Raw genomic sequence first — 17287 nt, 5'->3', positions numbered from 1 at the left:
CAGAGAGTGGGCATAAATGGGACATTTTCAAGTTGGCAGGCAGTGAATAGTGCGGTGTTGCAAGTATCAGTGCTGGGCCTCAGCTATTTACACTCTATATTAATGACATGGATGAAGAGACAGAGAGTAATGTATCAAGGTTTGCTGATGATACCAAGCTCGGTTGAAAGGTAAGTTGTGGGGAGGAGGTAGAAAGGCTGCAGAGAGATATAGACAGGTTAAGTGAGTGGGCAACAAGATGGCAAATGGAGTATAATGTAGGGAAGTGTCAAGTTCTTCACTTTGCTTGTGAAAATAGAATATTTTTTAAGAGGTGTGAAACTGGTAAGTGTTGATGTTCAGAGAGACTTGGGGGTACTCATACAAAGAATGCGCCAAGTTAACATGCAGGTGCAGCAGGCTATTAGGAAGGCAAATGGCATGTTGGCCTTTATTGCAAGGGGATTGGAGTACAGGAATAAAGAAGTCTTACTAAAATTGTACAGGGCTTTGATGAGACTGCACCTGGAATACTGTGTGCAGTTTTGGTCTCCACATTTAAGAAAGGATATACCTGGACTGGAGGCAATGCAGCAAAGATTTATTAAATTGGTCCCTGGGATGAGGGGGTTGTCCTCTGGTGAGAGGCTAAGTAAATTGAGCCTATATTCTCTGGAGTTTAGATGAATGAGCAGTGATCTAATTGAGACATATAAGATTCTGAAAGAGCTTGATAGGGTAGAAGCTGAAAGATTGTTTCTGCTGGTCGGGAAATCTAGAACGCGGGGGCACAGTCTCAGGATAAGGGACTGACCATTCAGGACTGAGGTGAGGGGAAATTACTTCACTAATAGGGTTGTGAATCTTTGGAATTCTCTACTCCAGAGGGTTGTGGATGCTCCATCGGTGAATACATTTAAGGCTGAGACAAACTGATTTTTGGTCTCTCGGAATCAAGGGATATGGGAAGCGGGCAGGAAAGTGGAATTGAAGCCCAAGATCAGCCGTGATCGTATTGAATGGCGGAGCCATGTGGTCTACTTCTGCTCCTATTTCTTGTGTTCAGGAAAATTTGCTACAGCAGTATGTTTCTAGTCCAAGGAGAAAGGAGGCACTGCTAGACCTAGTTCTTTGGAATGAGGTTGGCCAAGTGAATCAAGTATCAGTAGGAGATCATTTAGGGGACAGTGATCATTGTATCGTATGGTTTAGGCTGACAATGGAAAAGGACAAAGAACAATCCAGAGTAAGAATAATTAACTGGGGGAAAGCCAACTTCAATGGGTTAAGAATGGAGCTGGGGCGAATAAATTGGAGTTAAAAGCTGGCAGGAAAACCAGTCGATGGACAATGAACCTTCAAAGAAGAGAAAATTTGGGCACAGTCAAGGTATGTTCCTTCGAAGGGAAAAGTAGGGTAAACAAATCCAGAGCTCCCTGGATGACAAAAGAGGTAGAGATTAAAATAAAGAAGAAAAAGTGTGCTTATGACAGATGGCAGGTAGAAAATACTATTGAGAACCAGGCTGAATATAGAAGGTCCAAGGGGAAGTGGAAAAGCAAATAAGAGAAGCAAAGAGAGAGCATGAAAAGAGACTGGCAGCTAACATTAAAGGGAATCCCAAAGTTTTCTATTGACATATAAATAGTAAAATGGTGGTAAAAGGAGGATTTGGGCCAATTAGGGACCATAAAGGGGATTTACGCATGGGGGCAGAGGGCATAGCTGAGGTATTAAATGAATACTTTGCATCTATCTTTACCAATAAAGAAGATGCAACCCATGCGATGGTGAAAGAGGAGGTAATTCAGACACTAGAAGAGTTTAAAATTGATAAGGAGGACGTATGAGATAGACTGTTGGTACTTAAAATGGATAAAGAACCAGGACCGGATGAAATGCATCCAAGGATACTGAGGGAAGTGAGGGTGGAAATCGCAGAGGCACTGGCCATAATTTTTCAGTCTTGCTTAGACTCGGGAGTGGTGTCAGAGGACTGGAGAATTGCATATGTTACACCCTTGTTCAAAAAAGGGTGTAAAGATAAAGCCAGCAACTACAGGTCAGTTAGTTTAACTTCGCTGGTGGGGAAACTTCTAGAAAGAATAATTCAGGACAAAATTAATGGTCACATGGACAAATGTGGGTTAGTTAAAGAAAGCCAGCATGGACTTCGTAAGGGAAAATCATGTTTGACTAACTTGCTGGAGTTTTTTGAGGAGGTAACAGAGAGGGTTGATGAGGGCAATGCAGTTGATGTCGTGTACACGGACTTTCAAAAGGCGTTTGATACAGTGCCACACAACAGGCTTGTGAGCAAAGTTATAGCTCATGGAATAAAAGGGACAGTAGCAACGTGGATATGGAATTGGCTGTGCAACAGGAAACGAAGAGTAGTGTTTAATGGATGTTTTCGGGCTTGAGGAAGGTTTGTAGTGGAGTTCCCCAGGGGTCAGTGTTGGGACCCTTGCTTTTCCTGATATTTGGACCTTGGTGTACAGGCACGATTTCAAAGTTTGCCAGTGATACAAATCTTGGAAGCGTTGTGAACTGTGAGGAGGATGGTGTGGAACTGCAAAAGGACATAGACAAGTTGTTGGAATGGGCATATAGGTGGCAGATGAAGTTCAATGCAGAGAAATGTGAAGTGGTTCATTTTAGTAGGAAGAACATGGAGAGACAATATAGATTAAAGGGTACAATTCTAAAAGGGCTGCAGGAGGAGAGGGACCTGGGCGTATATGTGCATAAGTCATTGAAGGTGGCAGGACAGGTTGAGAGAGCATACAGTATCCTGGGCTTTATTAATAGGGGCATAGAGTACAAGAGCAAGGACATTATGTTGAACTTGTATAAGATACTAGTTCGGCATCAGCTGGAGTATTGCATCCAGTTCTGGGCGCCGGACTTGAGGAAAGATGTGAGGGCATTGGAGAGAGTACAGAAACATTGACGAGAATGGTTCCAGGGATGAGGAACTTCAGTTTGAAGTTAGATTGAAGAAGTTGGGACTGTTTTCTTTGGAGAAGAGAAGGCTCAGAGGAGATTTGATGGAGGTATTCAAAATCATGAAGGGTCTGGACAGAGTAGATGGAGAGAAACTGTTCCCACAGAATGAGAGAGCACAGATTTATAGTAAATAGTAAAAGAAGCAAAGGCAACATGAGGGAAAACTTCTTCACGCAGCGAATGGTTAAGGTCTGGAATGCACTGCCTGAGAATGTGCTGGAGGCAGGTTCAATTGAAGCATTCAAAAGGGAATTAGACTGTTATATGAAAAAGAAGAATTTTTTTAAATTCATTCATGGGATGTGGGCATCACTGGCCAGGCCAGTATTTATTGCCCATCCCTAATTGCCCTTGAGAAGGTGGGGGTGAGCTGCCTTCTTGAACCGCTGCAGTCCATTTGGGGTAGGTATACCCACAGTGCTGTTAGGAAGGGAGTTCCAGGATTTTGACCCAGTGACAGTGAAGGAACTGCGATATAGTTCCAAGTCAGGATGGTGTGTGACTTGGAGGGGAACTTGCAGGTGGTGGTGTTCCCATGTATTTGCTGCCCTTGTCCTTCTAGTTGGTAGAGGTCACAGGTTTGGAAGGTACTGTCCAAGGAGCCTTGGTGCATTGCTGCAGTGCATCTTGTAGATGGTACACACTGATGGTACTGTCACTGTGTGTTTGTGGTGAAGGGAGTGAATGTTTGTAGATGGGGTGCCAATCAAGCGAGCTGCTTTGTCCTGGATGGTGTCAAGCTTCTTGAGTGTTGTTGGAGCTGCACCCATCCAGGCAATGGAGAGTATTCCATCACACTCCTGACTTGTGCCTTGTAGATGGTGGACAGGCTTTGGGGAGTCAGGAGGTGCGTTACTCGCCTCAGGATTCCTAGCCTCTGGCCTGCTCTTGTAGCCACGGTATTTATATGGCGACTCCAGTTCAGTTTCTGGTCAATGGTAGCCCATAGGATGTTGAGAGTGGGGGATTCAGCGATGGTAATGCCGTTGAATGTCAAGGGGAGATGGTTAGATTCTCTCTTGTTGGAGATGGTCATTGCCTGGCACTTGTGTGGCGCGAATGTTACTTGCCACTTATCAGCCCAAGCCTGGATATTGTCCAGATCTTGCTGCATTTCTACACGGACTACTTCAGTATCTGAGGAGTCGCGAATGGTGCTGAACATTGGGCAATCATCAGCGAACATCCCCACTTCTGACCTTATGATTGAAGGAAGGTCATTGATGAAGCAGCTGAAGATGGTTGGGCCGAGGACACTACCCTGAGGAACTCCTGCAGTGATGTCCTGGAATGTGCAGGATTATGGGGAGAAGGCAGAGGAATGTTACTAAGTGAATTGCTCTTTCGGAGAGCCTGTGCAGGCATGATGGGCCAAATGGCCTCCTTCTGCACTGTAACAATTCTGTGATTCCGACACCTTACCCCCTCCTCTTATGCTCCCGCTATGCCAAAAGGGTTACGACCCTGAGTACATACTGAACACTCTTCCTGATGGTACCTGTGTGCCAATGGCTGAGAGCTCCTCCCAGCCCTGCTCCCTTTTATGGGCCCACATAATATCATGAGGCAGCTCTGTTGCCATCTCCATGCACCTGGCCTTTCCCTGATCTAGCGTGCAACCTGCGTGCTCCCACCAAAATCTCAAACTGGCCCTCTACGAGTTCTCAATCTGCTCCTTAACTAGTTTAATTGGCCTCATTGCCAAATTGGGCAGATCTTTGGGGCCAGCCTTCCCCTGACCTGATGAAACTGACCAGGGGTAGGAACGGCAACGGAAAACCAGCACACAGGCTGGCACCACTATTTTCAGTGCCTGTCCACTTCCATTCCCGCCCTAAAACTCTTGCCCAGAGTCTACGAGGGTATATAGATTGGCTAAGTAAGTTGGCAGGAAGGTGGCAGATAGAGTATAATGTGGGGAAATGTAAGGTTTATTGACTTTGATGGGAAGAATAGAAATACAGAATATCTTTTAAATGGAGAAACTATTAAATGTTGATATTCAGAGGGAATTGGGTGTCCTTGGACAAGAAGCACAAAGTTAACATGTGGATACAGCAAGCAATTACGAAGGTTCATGGTATGTTGGCCTTTATTGTAAGTGGTTGGAATACAAGCATAAGAAAGTCTTGCTGCAATTGTACAGGTCTTTATTGAGAACACATTTGACGTACTGTGCAGTTTTGGTCTCCTTAACATAGCAAGGATATACTTGCCTTGGAGCAGGTACAGTGCAGGTTCACTAGATTGATTCCTGGGATAAGAAGAGAGATTGAGTAAAATACATTTATGCTCTCTGGAGTTCAGAAGAATGAGAAATGATTTCATTGAAACGTTTTAGAATCTGAGAGGGCTTGACAGGGTAGATTCTGAGAGACTGGCTTGGCTGGAGAGTGCAGAACCCGGGGTTATCTCCTTAGGATAAGGTGTTGGCCATTTAGGACTGAGGTGAGAAATTTCTTCATTCAGAGGGTTGTGAGTCTTTGGAATTCTCTACCTCAGTGGGTTATAGATTCTCAGTTGTTGAGTATATTCAAGACTGAGATGGAAGGAATTTTAGACCCTAAGGGATTTTCTGTTTCTATACCCTTCTCCTTGTGCCTCTCTCCCTTCTGTCCTTTCAAAGGGGAAGTGTTTGGTGGCATGACAGAGTAGGGAGTCTCCAAAAGCTGCAGACTGTATTTTTCTGTAGAGACTGCAGGATGCCAGTCAAGGAAGGGATCTGTCCAACACCACAACTGATCGATCACTTGTGGCTTTTGGTCTCCTGAAGGGTGGGATGGATTATAAAAAGCCTGTTTTACTTAAACAACAGGTATAGCTGTTTAATAAGTCTTCCTAAAACAGAAAAGCCCTGCAAGGAGTCTACTGGCCACTATATACCACCCACCACCCAGGACTCTAAGGGGTGCCAGTTGCTGAAGCATTCCCTCTGTCAGCAACCCAAGGCACCACTGATTTCTATAGATTCAGCCCCCCACAAGGAGGCAAGATTCTACATGCTTCTATTAACCCCGGTCTCATAGTTCAAATCCCACTGCATTCTCCCAGCAGATCTAGAGCCTCCACTGCTGCCCCTCTTCCCTCTTCTACTATCAAGGTACAAGCTCCCTGGATAGTGGGACAGGACTCAAACTGGTTGTGTGGCAGAGATTCTGTCTGATGGGAAAAGGCCATTGGGGAATAATTTGGGATCAGGTGATTATTTGCCACAGCACAAGGCTTTCCAAAATAGTATGGGGACCTTTATAGCAAATACTATATGACTCCAGTACCACAACATGGTAGATTTAACTACCCTCTGAGGTGGCCTAGCAAGCCATTTAGTTACATCAAACAGCTACAAATACAGCAGTTGAAGAGTAAGGCTCACCACCAGTTTCTTAGGGTAACTAGGGATGGACAATAAATGCCAGTGACACCCACATCCTGAGAATGAATTAAACAAAACTAATTGAGTTCTTTGCCCCAGTTTTCACAGAAGAACATAGTGGTATTGGGGAAGAAAGGGTATAAGAGGAAGAGGTGTGAGGTATTAGATAGGATAACGATAGATACTGAAAGTTAGAAATGATGGAACTGAAAGTGGAAGGGGCAACAGGTCAACAATGGCTTGCATCCTAGAATTCTCAGGCCTGTCAGAATAGTCAGTTCTGCCAGAGGACTAGATGGATGCCAATATAATAGCTTGTTTCTAAAAGGCAGGGAGGAATAAACCAAATCAGTATAATATCAGTAGTAGAAAAGCTTCCAGAAGCCACAATATAGGATAAAATTAAGACTCACTTGGAGAGACATGATTTAATTCAATACAGCTATCAAGGATTTCTACAAGGGAAGTTGTGAGTAACAAATTTAATAGTTTGAAGAAATAATGAAGTATATTGATAAAGGAAAGGCTGTGGATGTTGTGTACATGGATTTTTGAAAGGTTTTAAGAGGGTATCGCATAGGTGGTTTGTTGATCAAATTAAGGCACTGAGTGACAGTATGGATGGGACGTGGGTTAAAAGGCAGAAAATTGAATAATGTCTTATAGACAGTAGAATTGTAAACAGTGGAGTTGTCCAGGCGTCAGTATTGAGATCATTGCTCTTAAAATATGTAATGATCTGGACTTGGTTATAGGCGACATAATGTTAAAATGCACAGGCTGTATAAAATTAGGGAGTTTGGATAATAGTGACAAGGATTGTAAGCAACTGCACCAGTATACTAAGTGAAAAGAATCATAGTAAATGGAGAGGCATTGTAACCAGAAGTATTTTCCATGTGGGTAAATAGATTTGTGTTATGGAATGTAGTGCATGCAAACTTTGCTTGTAATAAAATTTGCTTTTTCTATTCTGGAGAACATATTTAAGCATAATATCTTACTATAAAGAATACATTCTAAACTTACATGTACATCTCTAGGAGCTTTGTCTATTGATACTTAATTAGAATAATGGATTTTGAAATTGCTTCTGAATAGCACTTTATTGACTATGTCATGCTAGGCCCCCACCTGCCAAGAATGAGGCACATTAATTTTGTCATGAACATTGATTTTAAACTGTTGCTGGAGCGAGGAAATGGCTTGTTAAACAGATCAGCCGTGGCTGGAAAAGACATTTGCATATTAACAGACAGTGCTTGGAAGGACAAAGGACCATTCCCTGACACATTGAACCCACAATGGACCTTGATCACCTGCTAAGGTGTTCAATCCAGGACTAGTTAGACAAGCTGGTCCAGGGTCGTTTGAACTAAGAAAGACTATTTGTTCCTGGACTGAGAAGATCTCTCCTGTCTGCTCCCATCTCTTTCTCACAAGCCTCTGAATCCACTGAAGACACATGAACCCCAAGAGAGGAAAGTGTCCTACAGCAAACAAGGTTTAAGAAGAATACTAGGGCCCAACGAAAAGCAAGATCTACCTACAATCAAGGACTCTACAGTGAGCTCGAAGAACCGTAACAAAAACTCTTCAGGTATTGCCTCAAACTTTTCCACTTTATTTTTCTTCTCTTTTCTGTCTGTATTTGCATGTGTGTATCACGTATGCATGCTAGTGTGGGCACGTTGTGTATCCGTAGGCGTTAACTGAATTAGAGTTTAAGTTCAACTTTAATAAATTTCAACTTTTCTTCTTTAAACCTAAGAAACCCTGTTTGTGCTGGTTTCTTTACCTTATAATTGGAAAGCAGTGAACAAGGATTCACCAAGGCAGAGCTAAAAACAAGGTGTGTTTAAAATTAAACCCTGTTACGGTAAGACCAGGTGAAGGCTGAGTGGGACCCCTGGATACCTTTCTCACTTGGTCGTAACAACTATTAGCATCTAGATATATTTTTACAGTCAATGAGATGTCCTTAATAGTCAATAGTCAATGGTTCCATTCTTGATACATTTAGAGCTGATTCTTTCATGTATGAATGTTGCAAATACAACATTATATCTTTTCATAAAGTAAGAGTCTAGTGAGTTTTCATCACACTAATGGTCTACTTCTTCTGGAAGATGTAAAGCTATTGTAGACCTACTCCAGTTACTGTACCCTGGACATAAAGTAGTGCTAAAATGTATTTTCAGTTTACAAAAACAGTTGTATCTAAATTAGTTTCACTTTCATTCCATAGGGTAAATTTGACCAGAAAAACCACAGCAAGTGCCTATCCCTTTAAAATGCCTTCAATTCTTCATTTTGTTGCAGTGGTGTGAGTGTGGAGTCATGTTTACACTTTGTTTATATTGCCGTGGAATTCAATGGAAGCATTGCCCCATGCACATATATGCACTTTGAGCGCTGGTTCCTGACTTCTAACTGTTGGTAAAATTTTAATGGTTGTAAACAGCTGATGGGGTGGACAGCTGTTCTTAATTATTCAAATTTAGCAACAAAATAGCGAGTAGGAATTTTGCTTTACTTTAAAGCTTGCTTATTTTAGCCTTATGTTGTAACTGATGTTGATCAGTGCTTCTGAGAGACCGCCCTTTCCCAATAGCCTCGCAGCTAGCACAAATTTGAACACCACTGCAAATTTATCTGATGTACATTGAAATTTGACATTGACTCGCAAGTAGAAATGGCATCAGTCCAACAATTACTGCATAAATCAGCATTAAGATTCTGGTGACGTTTTTCATTCTGAACCAGACTATTGTCAACATAGTGGATCTCAGCATTTTCTTTTACTCCTGTCAGAGGGTATGGTAGCCTAATAATTATTATGCAGCCTAATAATTATGACACTGGAATAGCAACCCAGAGGTCATGAGTTCAAATCCCACCTTGGTAAGTTGTGTAATGGAAAGCAGTAAGTCTGGTAATTTATGGGCTAGTGTCAGAAAAAGACCATGAAAATTGACGTTTTGTGATAAAAGCCCAACTTGTTCTCTAATGTTCTGAACAGAAGGGAACCTGCCACCCTTATGCAGTCTGGCCTGCATGTAACTGCAGTCCCACACTACATGGTTGATAATGCTCTCAGGGAAACTAGGGACAGGTAATTCCCCAAATATGAACAGAAAAAAGTACTGCTCTTTCCTACAATTACAATTTGAAAAAGAACAGAGTTGTAAAGAGCGTATTGCATTTTTTCCTTACCTGCAGGTGCTCTTTCTTGATTAAAGGTGGCTATTTTTCCTCTCGTGTGTCAACCGTGCCTCAGTTGGTAGCACTCTCACTTCTGAATCAGAAGACTGTGGGATCAGGTCCCACTCCAGACACTTGGGGCTAGATTTTCCTTCTGGGCATGGGAAACTAACATGGAGACAGTTTCCAGGTCCCGATCCTGACCCGGGGTGGCGGGGGTGTGGGGGGAAGCAGTCGCAGTCCCCAATTTTCATGAGAGCTGACTGTTAATTGGCTGGAGGGCAGGTTAGGTGGCCAATTTGCAGGGATGGGAACAGAGATGGGACTGAAAGAGCGGGCCCAATTTTAACACTGCATTGCAGAAGCTTCTGCTCTCAAAGGCTAGTTCTCACGATCTCCCAGAGAGTCTGATATCGAGGCGCAAAGACCAATTTCTGTATCATCCCTGGGCCAAGCGATTCCACAGTAGACCTCAGCAAACACTCTCACACCTTACAAGCGCACTCTCCACCAGCGCAGATACAGTCACCTTGATAGGTTCCCCCATGCAATTAGATAGGGTGGCAATGGGTGATAAGTGCATCATGAGTCTGCAGGAGGAGGTGACAGAGGCAGAATGGAGGACAGGCATGGTCCTGCTCAGCTGGGCGCAGAGGCAGGGTCTCGGGAGTCACAGGAAAGAAGGCTGTACTTGGATCAGCTACAACAAATGTTATTTTTTATTCATTTCATGGGATGTGGGGGTCGCTGGCAAGGTCAGCATTTGTTGCCTATCCCTAGAACCACTGCAGTCCATCTGGTGCAGGTACACCCACAGTGTTGTTAGGGAGGGAGTTCCAGGATTTTGATCCAGCGATCATGCTTCCACATGTCAGAATCCCCTGATGCAGTGCGTGGTCATAGGCTGAGAACGGAGGAGTCCATTTAGCTCATGTATTCCACAATGACTCAAGGCTTTGAGTGCAGGAGCTCCTCCATTGAGAGAGTGGCCAACCATGGAGAGACATATACAGCAGCACTCAGAACACTATGTCAGTGGCACTGATGGCGCAGCGATGCTTGGAGGGGAGGCCAGTTGTGCCCCATCTGATGGTCCCTCCAGCCATCTGGAGTGTCAGCCAAGGGCTGAGACAGTCACCGAGGAGGATAAGGGTGCCCCCCACTCTTGGGGCACCATCATCATTATTGATCTCCTTGGCCCCTCTGAGGGAGCATCTGTATAGCAGGGCCCAGGATGGAGGTTGCCCCTGCAATGACGTGGGTACAGCAGCGTCCCTGGCATCTCCACGATGAGAATGACTGCCACTTGCATCTCAGCCACAGGCTGCCTCCATCTCATCCGAGACCACTCTGTAGAATTGGTCAAGATTGGAGGTCACTGCGTCAGGCAGAGCACTGAGTGGCTTAATGGAATTTCTTTCACCTGTAACTGTGCATTTTTTGTCCTTTTTAGTGCCATGCAAATATTCTCACATGAAACCAGACAGGTGAGCTTCCTTTTATTAATAAGAACAAGAATAAGAATAGGACAAGAAAAGAAGAATGAAGTAGTGAAGGGGAGCAAGGGTTCGTGGGAAGATGTGCTTCTTTCATTGGCGATAAGAGTTGCTCTGTTCCAGGCTGCGTATTCTCTCGGGCAGCTCAAAGCGAGTTTCAGATCATCCCGTTCCTCCTTGGTCAGACAGACTCAGCTGAAACGATCCTGAAAAAGATGATCCCTGACATTAATGGCATCCTGACGAGACCCTCCAGCCCGCACCAGGTCCAGCCACCTCCTCCTCCACCTCCTACTCCTCCTCTACCTCCAATGAGTTGTATCCATCAAGCGCTTCCCCCTCGTCAAGGTCCACAATGCCCTTGAGGAACATGTTATGGACTGCATAGCAGGCCACAACAATGTGCGAGACCCTTGCAGAAATGTACTGCAGGGTGTCCCCCAACCAATCTCTGCACTGGAACTGCACCTTCAGAAGCCCGACAGCCTGCTTGATGGTGGTCCTTGTGAGCAGATGGCTTCGGTCGTAGCGCCTCTGTGCCTATTGCCTCAGGTTCTCGTAAAGGAATGAGTAATCATCTCTTCAAGGGGTAACCGTTGTCCTCTAGAATTCATCCACATAGTTTGGAGGGTGGAATGAAGAGCTGCGGCAGCTTGGACTGCCGGAGGATGAAAGGTCATGCAAGGAAAGTAAGCGCACGTATGCAGGAAGCTCTTGTTCTGATCGCGGACCAGCTGAATGCTAGGGAGTGGAAGCTCTTCCTGTTGATGAACATCACTAGGTGGTCAATCGGTGCCTTGATGGCCACATGGGTGCAATTGATGATGCCTTGCACCTAGTGGAATCCATAATGGAGGCAAAACCCACAGCCCTCTGTGACTGCTGGGGGCCCCACCAGTCTGGAATTGAATGTACTGTACAGCTCTCACAAATAGGGCATCAGTGGCCTGCGGGTTGCAATGGTGTACTGCCATTTGCAAGGTGCAACCAAGGTCCACAGCTGATCCTTGGAAGGAGTTAGAAGCAAAGAAGTTCAAGGCTACAGTGACTTTGATGGCTACTAGCAGGGCATGGCAAGTAGTGTTGTGAGGTGTGAGGTCTTCTGCTATGAGGGCACAAATCCCTGTGAGCATCTGCCTGGAGAGAGACACAGTCTCCTGCGGCACTAATTCGTGGTCATCTCCAGGTGACTCTGTCTTTGGCGGCACAGCCAATGCTAAGGGTGTGGTGTCTGTTGCTTTTCTGTCCCTTTCCTCTGCTGTCCTGATTACTGGGGCTCTGTCCTTCCTGCAGAGGATGTTGCTCATTGCCACCAGACCCAAAATCTGAGATTCGTGCTCCCATTGCCAGCTGCTACCTTTCTTGTGCTTAGGTGGCCTCAGTTGTGTTTGGAAGCCTTGCCTCTCCTCTGATGTGCCCATGGTGCCAGCAGGGTGACGACCCCAAGCACTGCCTGAGCGCTTTCTGACCATTCTTCCCTCAACTTACACTGACCCAATGGCAACTGTGTGCCAATGGCCGAGTCACCCTCTGAGCCATTTTCCCTTTTATGCACCCACCTAATTTGTTCATGGGGCATGACTGGCTCCCTGCTGTGTATCCGCCTCCATGCACCTGGTCTGCCACTGACCCAGTGTGCAACCCGTGCACTCCCACCAAAATCTCAACATGACCCTCAATGAACTCTTTAATGACCTTCATTATGCATTAACGAATTGGGCAAGTTCTCAGGCCTGCCCTCCCCCCACCCTGGTGAAATTCACCAGCACTGGGAAAAGCAACAGGAAACTGGAACGCCAGCTGACACCAGTATTTTCATCACCCACCGGCCTCTGTCCCCATCCCCAACTGGACCTAAAAGTACAGCCCTTGGGGACAAAAATCTTGGCTAACAGTCCAGTGCAGTACTAAGGCGCTGGTGGAGCCACTGTCTTTTGGATGAGACGTTAAACCAAGGCCCTTTCAGGTGAGTATACAAGATCCCATGGCAATATTTTGAAGGAAAGCAGGTGAGTTATCCACAGTGTCTTGGACAATATTTATCCCTCAATCAATATCACTTTAAAAAAGCAAATTAACTAGTCGTTATCATACAGCTGTTTATGGGAGCTTACTGTGCACTCATTTTGCCATTATTTTCTCTCCTCTTCAAACGGAAACCAGATCTTTAATTATCATTCACAAAGTCTCATTATAACATTACATTGTACCAGTAATTATGCCACCTCAAGTATATGACTTGCACAACATGTAAAGTAGTAATGCCAAAGAAAGAAGCTACAACTTACTGATAGATCTACTGGTGATCATGTCTAATGTTAACTGTATTGTATTACCACAATGAAATTTTAAGGGCATAACTTTAATAACACTTGAAAATCTTCATAACGTGGTATTCTCATTTCAACCTATAGATGACTAAAAGGCAAACACGGAACTTGCTTTCATTGCTTTGGATCAGCTAGTATATATGGTTTGAGCTTTCTCCCAACAATTTGATCTAGTGTTCAAGGCAATAAGTCACGTTCCACAAATAGACCAAGTCTCCTGTGTACCCTTATATGTGCCATGTCTGAGATTAACAGTTATTCATTATTGTCATCATTTTTGTAAGCGATTAAGGATCCATAGTTTCTGGGAAGGGAGCTCAAGTATGCAAATAATTCTAACCTTTAAATCACATGAAGGAATTTCATCAATTTTCTGTGGTTCATGTCATGATGCATAATAACTGTTCAGCCCCTGCTCTTCATGAGTCTTAATTCTGATCCTTGTAATTAGTTTTCATTACACTATGCAATGCATTATTATAATTCACAATTGTAAAACAAGTGCACTTGATAATGCATCCAACATTAAGTCAATTATAAATTTGATAGACCATTCATTATATTCTGTTGAAGTTACAATGGAATCCTGCTATATTCAATCATTAGGGACAGACAAAAATGGTCAAGATAAGCAGCAAATTGGTAACAACTTGCACGTATGAGGATGTTGTCAGGAACAGTTAAGTTTTTGTCCTAATATGATCCGGACAAATTTTCCACTGCTTACCTCATGTAAGTGGTAAGGTTTGATTCAGCATCTAAATTTCAGCATACTTTCTTAGACTTAATGTAGATACACTGATATTGCAAACTGACAAAATATGATTGCGTATGATCATCCTGATTATTGGGGGGAAAAAATCATCATTGCTTTGAGGAATTTTGGTTTTCTGATCAGCCTTTAAGCTCTGCACTGCTAGTTAGTACGTCAGCCAGTTAGCATAGAAGGACTGAATTTCCATTGACGTTACCTGACTCGTAATTTCAGTAAAAGAATTGCAGAAAATTGGGTAAACACCATGTTTCTGTGGTTCTGCTGCCAGAGTTACAGCAGACAAGTGGGAGAAGCTCTAGAGAAATTATCCTGGTAAAGATTATTGTAAGCATTTTGAATTTTGAAATTCCTCCCAATTTTCATATAGAGCCGGTTCCGGGCACTGGAACACATAGCTGAAGAAGATAAGAAAAAAACTGTTCAGATTGAACTACTTAAGCAGGAGAAATCTAGACTGATTTCACAGCTAACTGCTCAGGAATCTGTGATTGATGGCATTCGAGCTGAAAAGAGGATATGGGGACAAGAGTTAGCCCAACAAGGTAAGACTGTTATATTTAACTGCATTGGCTCAAAAATTATACATTTAAATATCTACTTTCACATTCTTTACTTCTTCTCACTTGATTGGATTTGAAGTTAAGAAAGTAATAGCACCAATTACTTTTCCAGTAACTCGATATATCGATGAGTCATGAAAGTTGGAGAAAAAATAGGTCAAAAACAACTGAGCAGAATTATTTTAAAAGCTGTAAAGAAACAAAAATGTCGTGGCAACTTGATTTTTATCAAAAAAATCATAGAAACCTTAACAATATTAGCTTCAGTCTAGTTGCACCCAGGTGCTGATTGGCAATCAAACCAATAGAATGTGCATTATTGGGTGCACAAGGCTTGGGCCTACTGTTTGGCTGAAGGACAATGTAACCAAAAAAGCACCAAGGAGGTGATGGCAAGTGCATAGAGCATGCAATTGAGGGTAAGTCTTTATTCAATCTTTTTTTGCTATTGTTTCTTCACCCTAACCACTGCATTTTTTTCCATTTACTTTTGAGACCCTATCTGTTTTTAATGAATGTTTATTCAATGTTATTTACTGTGCCACACTCTGACAATGAATGTGCCATTATATTTGCTGATTCTGGAATGAGAGGGAGGTGCACTTGAATCTTATGCAGTTATGCCAAAGCTTAGGGATTCCTGAATGTGTGGGCATGCAGTACTGAGGAAGTGCTGCATTGCTGAAGAAAGGCTTTTTGTTCAGATGTTAAACCAAGACCCTGTCTGCTTCTTTAATGTTAAACATCCAATGGCACATCTCTGAAGAACAATAGGGAGTTTTCTCAGCCTCCTGGCCAACATTCCTCCCTCAACTAACATGACCAAAGAACAGATTAACTGATCATTCATCTCTCTGCTTTTTGTGGGACTGTGCTGCATGCAATGGCTGCCACATTTACCTACAAAACAACCATGATTACGGTTAAATCTTGAGGACATGCTAAGTGCCAAATAAATGCAAATTTATCCTTAACCAGCAATGGTTGAGTTCCTATTGCTGATGTAGCTTAGGCAACCCTATCCATTAGAATGTTGATTTGCAAGATTATCAGGAGCTGACTAGTAAGAATCACAGTCTCTTCAGGTTTCATTAGTGAGCCTGGCTGGCTATCGATCATTAGTGCCCCAAAATGCTGCTGATTCATCTATCAGATATCCAAATCTGAATTTCTGTTTCTTGATGTGGCACGTTGGAGACAACTCAACCCCAAAGAAAACTCACTTCCCTTCCCATTCTGCCCCAAGGAAGATAGTAACCAGTTAACCAAATAGTGACTATTTAGCCAGTCATTAGTATAGAGCAGCTCAAAAACATTGGAAGAAAATTGTTCAGTGGATCAATGCCCACTAGATACTTGGTTGAGACTGCCTAAATCCATTTTATGTTGGACCTTAAGAGCTGGCAGAGTACAGATCCCATCAATCTGTGTTGGATTAAAACCCAGAGTTGAAATAACAATTTAGTTTTAGTTTTAGAGATACAGCACTGAAACAGGCCCTTCGGCCCACCGAGTCTGTGCCCACCATCAACCACCCATTTATACTAATCCTACACTAATTCCATATTCCTACCACATCCCCACCTGTCCCTATATTTCCCTACCACTTACCTATACGAGGGGCAATTTATAATGGCCAATTAACCTATCAACCAGCAAGTCTTTGGCATGTGGGAGGAAACCGGAGCACCCGGAGGAAACCCACGCAGACACAGAGAACTTGCAAACTCCACACAGGCAGTACCCAGATTTGAACCCGGGTCGCTGGAGCTGTGAGGCTGCGGTGCTAATCACTGCACCACTGTGCAATGTTCTAACCCAATCTCCCACTGTCTCCCATAAGCAGATAATGAAACTTAAATGTTTAATTACAGAACACAAGTACAGAATTAATTAGCCTAAATATTTTGCCCTCACAGAGCAGTATACCTGAGTACAAACTCCCATCAAAAGAACTTAATGTTATATTAATTCCTGCGTTATTTTTTAAATAGCAGAATGTCTTTGAAATGTGATTGAAAGTTGTATTGGTACATTTAGGCATGGATAATCAAATATTTCATGGAAATGATTGCTCCTGTGGAGACAGTGGAAACATCATCTCTGGAATTATCTCTAGTTCATCTCCTTCAGAAGATTCAGTTGAGTAGAGTACATTACAGCCCAAGTTTCATTTGGTCTGGCAGAAGGAATAAGGTCAAAATAGGCTTTTTTTCATTCCATAATTAAAGTTCTTACTGCTAAATAAAAAATGCACTTGCTATCCATGTGGGCCCAAAGTAGATAAATCTAATTCCAAGTAACTCATTATCACTACATTCTGTATGCTACACACACCAGTTCTTATTGTTAAGCTTTGTTGTATACCCATTATACAGTACCCATTAAAGGAAGCTTATGATAAATGTTCCCTCTCTTTCAAATCGGTTGTCATCATCCCTCCTCAAAAAACTAACCCATAACCCCTCCCTCCTTGCATACTACTGCCCCTTCTCCAACCTCCCTTTCCGCTCCAAAATGCTTGGACATGTTGTTTCCCAAATCCGTGTGCATTTTCCCCA

The 17287-nt window shown here is 43.3% G+C and overlaps 1 protein-coding gene across 4 annotated transcripts in view; it reads left to right on the top strand.

The window, feature by feature from the left end:
- Positions 1-17287, top strand: part of lrrcc1 (leucine rich repeat and coiled-coil centrosomal protein 1) — a 222160-nt gene that overhangs the window by 159251 nt on the left and 45622 nt on the right. For all 4 annotated transcript variants that reach the window (XM_068031666.1, XM_068031668.1, XM_068031667.1 and 1 more), the window contains one exon: positions 14534-14708. In XM_068031666.1, the coding sequence (XP_067887767.1) occupies positions 14534-14708 (175 nt within the window). The remainder of the gene's footprint in view (positions 1-14533; positions 14709-17287) is intronic.

Source organism: Heterodontus francisci, chromosome 5, assembly GCF_036365525.1.
Source record: "Heterodontus francisci isolate sHetFra1 chromosome 5, sHetFra1.hap1, whole genome shotgun sequence".
NCBI classification, from domain to species: domain Eukaryota; kingdom Metazoa; phylum Chordata; class Chondrichthyes; order Heterodontiformes; family Heterodontidae; genus Heterodontus; species Heterodontus francisci.
This window is presented reverse-complemented; position numbering and strand designations above follow the sequence as displayed.